We start from the raw sequence: 12,366 nt of genomic DNA, 5'->3' as shown, positions 1-12,366 counted from the left end.
AGAATCCAAGAGGGAGAGGGCCTTGCTTTGACCAAAAAAGCACAAAAGTATGAAATGACAAAACCCACATGCAATATTGCAAAACGTCTGTGTGTAGTATTATGGGGTTTTCTGCAATGACCTGCTGTGTAACATTACTACCTGGCTCCTATACAGCACTTCTCATCAGCAGATCTCAAAGCACTTTAGAAAGGATGTAGCTATCATTATCCCCATTTTACAGAAAGAGTAACTGAGGTGCAGGCCAATTAAGTGACTCACCCAAGGTCACTCACTGGCCAATGACAAAGTTAGGAATAGAACCCAGGTCTCCTGAGTCCCAGTCCAGTGCTCTAACCACTAGGCAACATCCTATTTTTGTTACTACAGCAACCCTACCCTTACCTTTTTTTTTTATATCAACTACGTGTATGTCTTGTATTTTAGACTGCAAGCTCTTTGGAACAGGAACTATAATTTGTACAGTGCCTAGCACTATAGGGCCCAGCCTGGCTGAGAGATATAGGCATTACCACAATGTTAAATAATAATAATAATATTAAAATATTCGAGATTCAGATCTTGATTTTGATTTTATCCTTACTCCAGTTTAGACTGGTGTAATTTCAATGTAATTCCACCATTTTGAGATCAGTATCAGGCCCATGGAATAAAACCCATAAAAACCACAAGAAAATTCAATGTCAATACTGGAATTCAAGGCTAACATTCATTCCTTAACTCCACCATTGTTATGTGTATGTACTACAGGAGTTTTAGGCTATTGTGTTCTGCTACATACCATGTTGCACCTGCTGGAACAGATATGTTGAGGGGAAAGTGATGATATCTTGTTCAGTGTTTCAGCCTCAACTCTGAATTTCCTTTGTTTGAGTTAAATACTTTCTCTCTGGTACAAAACTAAAGTGCTTTATTATGCAAATTCATACCGTCCATGTATATCAATAGCAAAAACCTCTTTATAATACAATTTGTTTTGCTACTGAAGTTGGGATTATAAAGAGGACACAGCATAAGAGTCTAGACGTCACTAAATATTCTTCTTATACAGAAAACCCTCAATTTTTTTGTTTTGTTTTAATGTTAATTTTTCCATTTATAAGCCCCTTACCTGCTTTTCATCAGGATCACATCAGGAGCTCCCTGGGATAATCAGAAGAAAACAGATTCAGCACAGGAAAAGCTCTGATAACCAGTTGGAAGCAGGCTCAAACCCATAATCACCAATGAGAAACAAATTCAACTCAAGATAAATCAACAAAAATCATAAAGGAAAAAGGACCAGATTAGAGATTACCACTATCCCTGAGAAACAATTTTACATGAAAGAAAGAGGGGAAAACATAAACCTTCCAACTTTATAAGACCAGGTTTAATTCACGTGGGTTCAGAATCTTAATTAAAAATACAGGTTTAAAAGTGGTTTGGTTAGGTCCATTGCTTATCAGAACTGCTTTGGTCTACAAATAGACAAGAAATCCACAGGAACTATCAGCGCTACAATCCTAACAAACTGTAGCTTTAACCATGTTGGAAATACCATAAAAAGCAATCTTTTCTCCTTTCATCCTAATGTGCCCCAGCTCTTCCTGATCCTAAGTACTAGTCATGCACCTTTGACATTCAGATTGTATGTTGTCTGTCTTACTGTTTGTCCACCATCTCTCATTAGATTGTAAACTTGTTGAGGTCAGAGGGTTATGTATGTACAATACAAAGCACAATAGGGTTTTGGTCCAGACTGGGATTTCTGGATGAAAATAAACAACAATATTGTACAAATAAATAATATTATGGTTTCATTTCTAGATATACTGCCCCAGGAGTTTGAAACTTCCAGAGTTGACTTTATAATGCTAACCTGCCTATCAGCTTTTCTAGCTGAATTCTTGCGGCACTCAGAAAAGGCAGAGGTGCATTATAATGAACAAGAACAAAATCACTAAACATTTTTAAATGTCAAAGAAACCTCATTACTTATTTTAGCCTTCCCCATGAAACAGAGCTGGGCAATTATTTTTTTATCTTGCACAACTAAATCGTCTGCTTCGGGCTTACAAAGAGGACCTGGAGGGGAAATGCCGCAATATTACGAGAAAGCCAATTCTGAGTATATTTCCCAAATGAAACCAGAAATTATGTTCCCAAGAGATTTAGCATCCAATCTGCAGACACAAAGGCTTGGATAATTCAGATAAATTACGGTACCTGAACTTCAACATTTGAGAATCACCAGTCACCATGTTTCTGTAACATCTTGCACTTCCATTTCTGCAGCTAGCATGTTTTTTTTAAAGTGCAAAGGTTTAGGCCCAGATCAGATCTGTGCAAAAGCTAAACAGTACTCTGTGCAGTTGTTAGGGTTGGCCAGGTGGATATGGCTGAAGTATCAAGACCTTACTTAATCTGCAAAAAAATCAAGGCATAACATTTTTGACAGCACCTAAATGACTTACGGACCTGAGCACCATTTTCAAAACCAAGTTAGACACTTAGGAGCCTAAGTCTTATTGAAAGATCAATAAGACTTAGTCTCTTATGTGCCTAAAACACTTTTGAAAATGGAACTTTGGTGCTTCTGAAAATTTTTACCCAAGATTTATTTTCCTCAAAATGTCATTTAAAAAGAAAATATTATATTAAAATGCATTTGGTTTTTAAAATCAAAATAATATTAACAAACCTACAGCTCCCAAATTTTATAATTTAGGTATCATCACTGTTTAAAGTTCACTGTAAGTTGCTTTAACATTGAGATGCCAAACTAATGAAAATCACCCCACAGATAACTTTAAAACAGCGACAATACCTAATTAGTAAAGAAAACATATCACAGCAGTTTAGCAAAGTCTGGGGGAGACTGCATGTCAACAGCAGGTATTGAGTGTAATGTACAAAGAAAGAATATTTGGATGCAGGGATTAGGAAAATCCAATTTGTTTTAAAATAAAGTATTAAAGCACTTGATCTTCCTTTGTAGCATAATTGGTTCTAAGCAGAATTTTTTAAGAAATGTAAATGATGTCACTGGCTGCTGTTTAGAATCACAGACACAATGGTATCCATGGACAAGGTGTTTATCTTGTTAGTAAAATGAGCTGATACTGTTTAAAAACAACCGCTCAAGCAATCATTTAACCGTACAGAGAATATGTTCCTCTCACACTTTCATATACAGTGACTGCCTTATCACAGCAGATCTGATTACAAACAGATCCCTTGGCAAAATTCCCACATATCATATTGATGCAAGTCCTCCTACACTTTTTGCATCCTCCCACTAGCTTGACTGGCAGGTAATCTAATCACGCTTACAAAATAGATGTACTTTTTCAAAATACGCTGGCAAACATTTGGAGGAGGGGAAGTTTCTATATGCTTTATCCCTTTGAGAGCTGTGTGTTCTACTGAGTGCCCCGAAGCAGATTCAGGAACAACAGCAGCCCCAAATAACATTTTATCCGTAGCCATTATGTTTATGCCATTGCTAGTATGATATGGGGAATTGTGTGAAGGCACACTGCACCACTTATGAAGTTTCCAAAGGTCCACATACCCACTGATAGGAAAGATGGCCTAATGCAACAGTTCTGGAGTGGAAGAGCAGCCCCCATGAGCTCCATACCGGCCGGGCACAGCCCCCCACCAATTTCCATGCTGGCCAGAGAGGAGCAGCAGCCCTGAACTCTGCTCCGACCACAGTGGAGGAGCAGCCACTCTCAGCCCAGCACTAGCGAGGCACCTGGCCAGGGAGGAGCAGCCCCACACCGGTGGGGACCTGCAGCAGCCCTGGCCGACTTGCCAGAGCATGCCTTCAGTACCCTCAGTCCATGAGGGCTGGGAAGAGGTGGGGCCACAAAGGGTGTGCAATGGCGGCTGCGCCAGGGTAGGCTTAGCTTCTTATTCAGGTAAGAGTAACTTATTATGTAATTTAGTGTTATGATTATTATCATTATATGTGTTTATAGCTGGTGGGGGGAAGGTGGAGGGGCAGATGTTTTACTTAGTGTGGCTTTCACTCAAAAAGGTTGGGAACCACTGGCCTAATGGATATGGCACTGATCTGGGTTCAGTTCCCAGCTCCGCCACAGACTTCCTGTATGTCCTTGAGCAAGTCTCAATCTATATTGTGCCTTCACTCCCCATCTGTAAAACAGTAATGACTGAATTCCTCACAGCGTCGTTATGCAAATCCATTTGTGATGAGGCACTCTGATGCTGTGGTGACGATGGTAAGTATTTAGTTAGAAAGATACACACAGAAGTCAAGGGGGGAAAGTTTCTCTTGTGATGCTGTGAACCTTTCCTGTATATTGATTGTAGCACACAGGCAAAGCCAATATAATGAGATTGAGCCCTCAGATAGCGATCTAATAGAGAAAGCCTGTGCCTCCAAGTCACATGCCCAGGCTTACAGGGAGGAATGGAAATCAGCCACCATTTCCAAAAAAATTAAGATGAATTATTACAAGGGGTAAATCTCACACCTGAGTGAGTGGAACAAGCCCCTTCAGTTCAATATCAGAACACATTTAGTTTAAAAACTGGACCTCCCATCCTTTCCCAAACTCAGATGCAATTCCCCCCCTGTGACTGATGAATTAATTATGTGTGTGTTATAGCATCTTCAGGAGGTACCATGGCAGTCTCACAATACAAATGGCTAATTACTATATGGCCCAGAAACATTATGAAGCTGCAAATGTTGGCAGTCCGCCAGGAAGCAGAACTGCAGATGGACAAGGCAGATATGCATTGTCCCTTTATTGCCAAAGGAAAGGTACAAGGGGGAGGCACGGAGCAGAAAATGATCTGCATCTGAATTAAACAGACTCCTAATTCCTGACGCCGGTTTCCACTACCATTTTACATCTGGGAACGAGGAGGCGCTAGCCTTCTTTCCTTTCCATAACTGAAATGTGATGTTGTAGCTACTTGTTCGTTTTGTTTACAGACTATTTCCCCATGCTATGATTTCAACCACCAGAATACTTGGGTACACTTTACATGGTTTATACTATGGGTGGCGGGAGGGGGTAGAAATCCTCCTAAGACTTTCTGTAGCACTGAACAAAATGGGTGATGAAAACATCTTGCCAGTAGACAGGCAATAAAAGGGATGCCAGTGAAAACAGTTAGCACAGAGGCAGGGCAATGATGGGCTTTACAGCAGTTCCTGAACATGGCCATGCTTAAGCTTAGATACCTTTCTGGGGCAAGTGATGGAGAGAAGAGGGCATGCTGCTGAGAACACCTTGTGCCCAACTCCTTGCAGCCTAACCCATGGGACCGTTGGCAAGGTGGGTCAGAGACAGTTGTGAGAGCGGGGGGCTCTTGGCCAATTAGGGCTTTATAGATTGTATAATGCACCTTGCATTTCACCCAGCACTTACTGGCAGAATGTGTAGTGTAGAGAATATATGCACTCAACAAGCCCACCTTGCTCAGAAGGCAGGCACAGTATCATCCTGCGTTAGCTGAAGCTTCTAGGTGGCCTTCTCAGACCCATTCCATACTTCCTGTGCAATGGATGCATGGGGTTGATTCCTTTCAGAAAATGATCAGAGGCAGGGGAGGTCAAAGGCACAGGCCCTGTACAGCATTGTTTATGCCCATACAGTTTTGTTCTCCTTTAACTTCCAAGTGTGCACCAGCTCTTTCCAAATGAAGAGCAGGAACTAGCCCCAAGTGAGGTTTGCGAGGCCTTGTTTCACTACTTGGTGGTATGCCAGTACCAAGGGTTTAGAACATCTCTCACACAGAGACTCACACTCCTAGCGCTGGCAGGAAAGAAAAGGGTTAAGATAATACAAAGTCCCAGTTGATAGGTTTATTTTGGACAAGCTTTCCTCTCCTCCTCACCACACTCTTTTTTGTCCTCCTCCAAACCCCTCAACCTCTGCTACATCCACCCAAACGATCTCAGCTCTCTTCTATCCTCTCCCTGTGCACACAATATTCGCCACCTTGCATCCCAAGTTACCCTACTTCCCCTTTCCCCAAATCCACCCTGTCCAGTCACCCCAAACGGCTGTCCCTTTAAGGAGCCCCTCCTACCTAGGCTGATTTCAATGTAGCAGCAACTCAATGGCATTCTGGCTGCCCCATCTCATTTTTCACTGCTCCCTCATTAGTTTTCTTCCCAAGGATGTTTCTCCTGGTTCCAGCAAGCTGGTAACAGGCAGTGCCTGCCTGTTCTGTATCCTGGCTAGGGTCTGCCTCTCCCAGCACATGACATGCTGATAGCAGTCCTGAGCTGGTTCCCTGCCCTGCCCCATCACATACTGGGCAGAGGATCCTAGTCCAATGCACTATCCTACATTTCCCTCATGCAGTCTGAGTGACAACTACTATTCTTTGCGCTATTCTTCTGGCCACAGCCACGTCTTTACAGTTGTGCTAACCATTCGTGGTCTCCTCTCATCACCTTGCTGGATGCTAGGGCTGCTTTCCCCCTGTGACTTTCTGCTGCTGGTAGCTGCTGGCTAATCCTACTGGGGCCACTTTTCAGTGACTCTCCTCATTCACAGGTGATGCGGTCCTCTCCCACCCCCCACACACCACGTCCTCTATTTAACAGCTACTGCACTCCTCCTCCTTGCTGTAGCCTTGACATTCCAGGGCTCCAGAGCCAGCCTGCCTCCACTTCCCCTGAAATCTGGCCTGTTACACCACTCCTTCGACTCCAGGTAAGCCTACAAGACAGCACTTTCCTGTTCTGTCACTATGCTTTCAAGTGGGCAGACTTCTCCTGTGATTCATTTACCAAAGTGTTCTTGGGATGCCCAGCCTACCAGCCCATTTGTCTCTGTGCCCTCCCCCAAATCCTTAGGCCTTTTCAAGTCACCCAAGGCAGGGCCATGCGGTTCCTATACTGGACTTGCAAGTTCACCAAACTATTTAAATGGGGGGAGAGGATGCAGGTTCACAGAAGAATTGAATTGGACAGTTTTGGGGAGGGAATCAGTGTTACGGCTCTGAAGTAGATACTAAAGATGACAGGGACTCAGAAGAGCCGTATGGGGAGCTGGATAATAACTGAGGATCAGCCACCTTACAGAAACAAGCCCGTAGAGAATTAGAAGTAGAATTCTCCAAGTTCTGAACAACTTGTAAGACAGATCTAGCACTATACCATTAGCCAATCTTCCAGTTTATCACACCTACTGCCTCTGCCCATCCTGCCCCTACCGAGTCTGCCCTATTCCAAACAGATTTCACCTACATGTCCAATTCCCTTGGAGAGGAAATGTCCTGCCTGACTCTGAGAGCTCCCTACCCTGTTTGTTTTCCATCTGCCAGCCCATCAGCAATGGTGCTAATTTTCCCACAATGTTTTGAAGGCTGCCCCATTAAAGCCTCAAGAGATGCATAAGTGCTGCTTGGGACCATTGGGAAGAGACTATAGCATAGCCAGGCTCAGGATATGCAGGGACATCTGCAGTGGCAAATAATAAACTGTGCATAAAACCCACAACCCATTTGCTGTTGCTTTTTTAGGCTTTGAGTGGGAAAGCGAAGTCCAGAGAAGCAGAAAGCCCAGTATCTGGGCTTTGCCCCCTGCAAATGGCACACCTACTCACATCATTATTTTTTAATGAAAGGGGGAGGGGAAAAGACATTTTTTTGGAATCCAATTCAGCGCTTTCTTTTTTTGTTTAATCTGAAAAATGCTTTGTGAATGGGCCAGCTAAAATGATTTATAATGAGCTAATTTCCATAAAATTGGGGTAATTTATTTCCATGCTGTCTGATGAAAATTGCTAAGATTGGCTTTTTACTGACAAATTAAGTCCTGAAGGCAGTCTCATGCCTGCCTAAAGATATTCTGGGCCAGATCCTCAGATGATCTAAATTGGTGCAACTCCACTGAAGTCAATAAAGCTATGTTGGTTCACACCAGCTGAGGATCTGGCTTGGTCCATTTTTAAAGTCTTCATTTTGGAGCATTTGTAATTATAGTGGCACACTGGAAAAAAGCTATCGTCAAGTTCCTGAAAGCTATGGCAAGACTCCTCAAACTATTTTTCAGCCATCCAAATGTGGGGGAAATATTGCCTTACCAAAACAAAGACTTAAGATGTAAAAATCATAGAAGGCTGTCAGCAAAAAAAAATCAAGGCAAATCAAAACATCAAAAATCCATTTAAGGATTTACAACCTTTCAAACTCCTAGTTTCAGTGTTTTGATTCCTTTTCACTTGTTGAACTGAGAGCCACTTCCTCTCACTCCCACCTAGACAGACTCAATTATTAATCAATAAAATTACTACCAAACCATCCAAGTTTTAGTGTGCTACTTGGTTTTTTCCCCAAAGTAAAGACATGGGGTAAAATTGGCAAAAGTAGCCAAGTGACTTAGGAGCCTCTGTCTTATGAAATTTTTGATGGCACTTAGCATTTTAAGTGACTTTGGTGCTTTTGATCATTTTATATGTGAAAGCTGTTAGTTAAAAGGGATTAAAATGACTCTTCTTCTAAAACAATGTCATGCATTATTAAGGGGCCAAATCTGATGCACCTGCTAATCTCTCTGAAACCAAACAGTCACAGGTGCTCAGCATGTTTCAAGATTCACCACAGGGTGAGAGAACTCTTCAGTGAAGTAGTTCTTCCCTCATTTCAAAAATACACAAAGGAAGACCCCCAAAGTTAATGGGATTATGAGTATAACTGAGGGCAGTATCTGGCCAGAGTATGATAACCAGAGAATTGCTTTAGAGATGCCCTCATGTTATAGGACATGATCTGATAATATTTTCTATTTTCATTATTTCCCCAGCCTCTCATGCACTGCATTATACATGAGAGGAAACTCGCATATACATCCAAAGAAACCCTCTGAATGCTAACGGTCATGATTTTTAACTACTATTCCAGGATATATTGACATGGCAGCACTGAATCTGAATAACTCATGTTTTTTCTATAGCCTCTAGATGAGATTGTCTCAGTTCTGTCCTAGCTCTAGCCCAGCAAATCCCCTTCACTATCAAATAGATTTAAAAATTCTTCTAACCATATCTTTCTATTTGACTTCAAAACAGTGCATGTAATTTTATAGAATAAAATCCACCTGCTGCTCAGTATTCTGGAGTCGTTTCTAAATTGAATACACCTGGCTCTTAAACATCATGAGCTTGATCCTGGACTCCTCACTAAGGCTTCAGTCCCGCAAGCTGCAACATACATGCAGACCCCTTCATCTCTTAAAGTCAAAGGGGTGCTGAGCAGCACGCAGGTTCGCCCAGCCTAAGTAATGAATGCAGAGTTAGGCCCCCAGAAGGCGGCACAGCTAGGGTGAGATTTTTAAAGCAGTCTAGGGGGTTTTATTTTAGACATGTTTTCCATTATTGAACTTAGGGTTCTAGTGTGATAGTGCTAATGGACTAACGCCATTAATTCCGCAATTAAATATCATTCTTAGTTTTATTTCCATTGGAGTATTAACCACTGTTTCAGTAGTTATTGCAATAGCTTGAGATATATCCTTGGGTCCTAAGAAAGACTCCGTTTATCTTCTTATATTATCCCTACTTTTCTCTATGCTGACATATATTAAAAAATGTGAATGTGTAAAACTCACCATCTCAGAGCTGCCCTTGCAGCAAGACCTGGAGCTGGGGCACCTTGCCTCAGTTTCTCCTTAGTCACTTTTTTTGGTCTGTGCCCCATATCCAGTCACTGTAAAGCATTCAATCCCTTCCAGGGTAACAGAGTCCTTTGGATAAAGGGCAACAAAGGCACAAAAGCAAAGGAATCTTTGACTCAGCCAGGCTCAGCATTGAGACCTTTCTTTAAAGGCAGGCCCCAGCTGCAACAGTCTGTCTCAATGCCCACCAACACATAGCACAACAATCTGGTGCAGGCCCTCCTTCCAAAAAAGACCTCTGGCTAGACACAGTCCTTAGACAGTTTCTGGCCCTTAACACAACTTCTTAACTCCAAGTAGGAGCAGCCTGTCTCCTCTCCTCCCGGAGCAGCCTTCCCTCCTTTTAAGTTCCACACCCTGCACAGGTGTAGCAGGGCAGGGCTGACTGGTCCCAGGCCTCCTGGCCCTTAAGGGACCCTGTTATAGTGAATGTAGCATTTAATGTGGTATTGCTCGATGTAATGAGTCTTTGAAAAATGAGTGGCATTTTGTTTGTCTCTCTCACCAGCTCTGAGTTAAAAGCATTTAGAATAATGTGTTGCCTGCAACACTTTACATCAATTTGTACTACAGTAAAGTCTAGTAAAGGAAAAAAAAACATGATATTTTAAACTTCTAAAACATGGTAAAATGCTGAATTAATGCATCAGACTAATTTCGCACTCACCTTGCCTCAGGCTTACTACTAATCAGAAGAGAAGTTAGCACGCAATACAGAAATGAATGATTCCCACTGATTGCAGTAAAATGTATTCATGTTATTTGTGCAATGCATGAATCTTATAAAAAAAATCACTGCAATTATTAGCTGTCATGTAATGGTTGTAACTTACTGAATCCTGGCTGGGCAGTTTTTCTTCTACTATAGCCTCAGGCCCACTTATTTGAATGACCTACATAGATAGTAGGGCAGGGGTTTCAGATTCCATTGTACTTAAATTTACATTATGGTTTCTCCTCTTCCAGAGTTTAGGAACTACCTGGAGGCCTCTAGATTTCAATACAAAGTCATTTCCTGAGTTCTGTCCCTGGGGATAGTCTTACGAACATAGGAATTGCCACAGTGGATCACACCCATTATCCATCTAGTCCAGCATCCTGTTTCTAACAACGGTCAGTAACAGGTGCTTCAGAAGAAGGAATACAAAACCTCACAATAGGCAGGCATGGGATAATCTACCCTCCAATGTAGGTCTCATCCTGATCAGACATCACGATATTAGGGACTTTGACTTGTATATGCAACTATATCACCTCCCCCTGAAAAAAAGTGTCCCAATATTTTACACTTGCTATCTGGTCACCCTACATCCTAAATCCTAACAGTCAGAGCTTAGGCCAGAAACATGAGGTTTATATCCCTTGCAAATACTTCTTTTTTTAGCACTCTCTACTAACAACTCTGGATACTCTTGCTATCTGTATAAACAGCCAATCCCTCTTTGCAAAGAGTAGCCCTATACATGACAGTATGGGATTCACCCAGGCATTTGTAGTCACTGCCAGCAAAGTGATAAACACTCAGTTCACAAATGTTTGTAAAGCTCCTCATGAGGTTTCACTGCAAGGAAATGCAACTCTATGACTCTTGCAGCTTTGACGTCCAAACTTAGTCACATCGCAGTCAATGGAAATGGCCTGAGAACTCACTCATCGGCAGCCGCTGGCTGGGTTTGCACATAGCATGTCTGCTCCCCATTAGCAATATACACGTCATAGGCATAACTGCAAAAATACACTATATATATGTTTGCTAAAACCTTGACATATGTCAGGCTAATTTCTCTTTCTCTCTTCATTTCTAGCCTTGTTCCTGTGAAGGCACTTCATTCCATTGAAATATTAATTACGAATTTTCTCCCAACTGTACCTACATTTGTCTCGTGGTTCAGTTTACTGCTCTGCGACAGCTCAGGAGCAGACAGTCAATAACTCTGTTTTTCCACTCCCAGGTATTTCTTATGGTTGGCTTATAATAAAATAAAATAAATTAAAAAAGGTGTGTGGTCAGGAGAAGGGGAACACAAATATTAAATTATGGTTGTTAAATTATGAATAACATTTTCCAAGAGGGCCTCTCTAATTGCTTTTTTTATTTTTAATTCAGTAAGGTGTTGTCTCGACCTGTCTTTGGCATCAATAGCAGAACGAAAGTTATGTCACAGACGGACATTGGGCTCACTGATTTGTTTGTTTTTCTGTTTCACCATAAAAGCTCCCTGGGTGAGCTCTTAAACTCCATGTAAGGATCAATCAGGAGGAAAAATGGCTACAATGAGAATGGAGAAATGGAAAAAAGCTCAGTGCTGCCTACAGGGAAAGCTCTGTGTAAACACAGCATCATAGGCAAAGGCCCAGAGGATCAATTTGGATAAATTCCCAAAAGTTTGCAAAGCGTTAAAAAAAAAAAAAAAAAAAAAAAAAAAAAAAAAGCTTGAACTATTTGTATGTCTTACCAGGGTCTAAATTAACTGTAATGATAAGAAAAGAGCTGGGGTAAATTTTTCAAAACTACTTAAGTCCCATTTGCAAAAGTGATGTAGGCACGTAGGAGCCTATGTCTCACTGACTTTCAATGCGAATTAGGCTTCTAAGGGCCAGATTTTTAAAGATATTTAGGAATCTAAAGAGGCAGATAAGTGCTTAGTGGGATTTGCCAAAGAACATATGTGCCTAACTCCCACATAAATCAATGGGACTTAGGTGCCTAGGAG

General features: G+C 41.7%; 1 protein-coding gene across 10 annotated transcripts in view; it reads right to left on the bottom strand.

Moving 5' to 3' along the window:
* The window catches only part of ERBB4 (erb-b2 receptor tyrosine kinase 4), an 885,692-nt gene that overhangs the window by 450,791 nt on the left and 422,535 nt on the right, over positions 1-12,366 (bottom strand). Inside the window, exon 1 of one of the 10 annotated variants that reach the window (XM_067548724.1) lies at positions 9,587-9,929. The exons of the other annotated variants lie outside the window; for them this stretch is intronic. Within the exon in view, the coding sequence (XP_067404825.1) occupies positions 9,587-9,589 (3 nt within the window). The 5' untranslated portion in view covers positions 9,590-9,929. Of the gene's footprint in view, positions 1-9,586; positions 9,930-12,366 lie in introns of those variants that run through there. 10 annotated transcript variants of the gene reach the window in all.

Source organism: Emydura macquarii, unplaced genomic scaffold (genome assembly GCF_026122565.2).
Source record: "Emydura macquarii macquarii isolate MOO-44397 ecotype Brisbane River unplaced genomic scaffold, CSIRO-AGI_Emac_v2 contig_1253, whole genome shotgun sequence".
Lineage (NCBI taxonomy): Eukaryota > Metazoa > Chordata > Testudines > Chelidae > Emydura > Emydura macquarii.
Note: the sequence above shows the minus strand (reverse complement) of the source record. Positions and strands in the feature narration are given on the sequence as shown.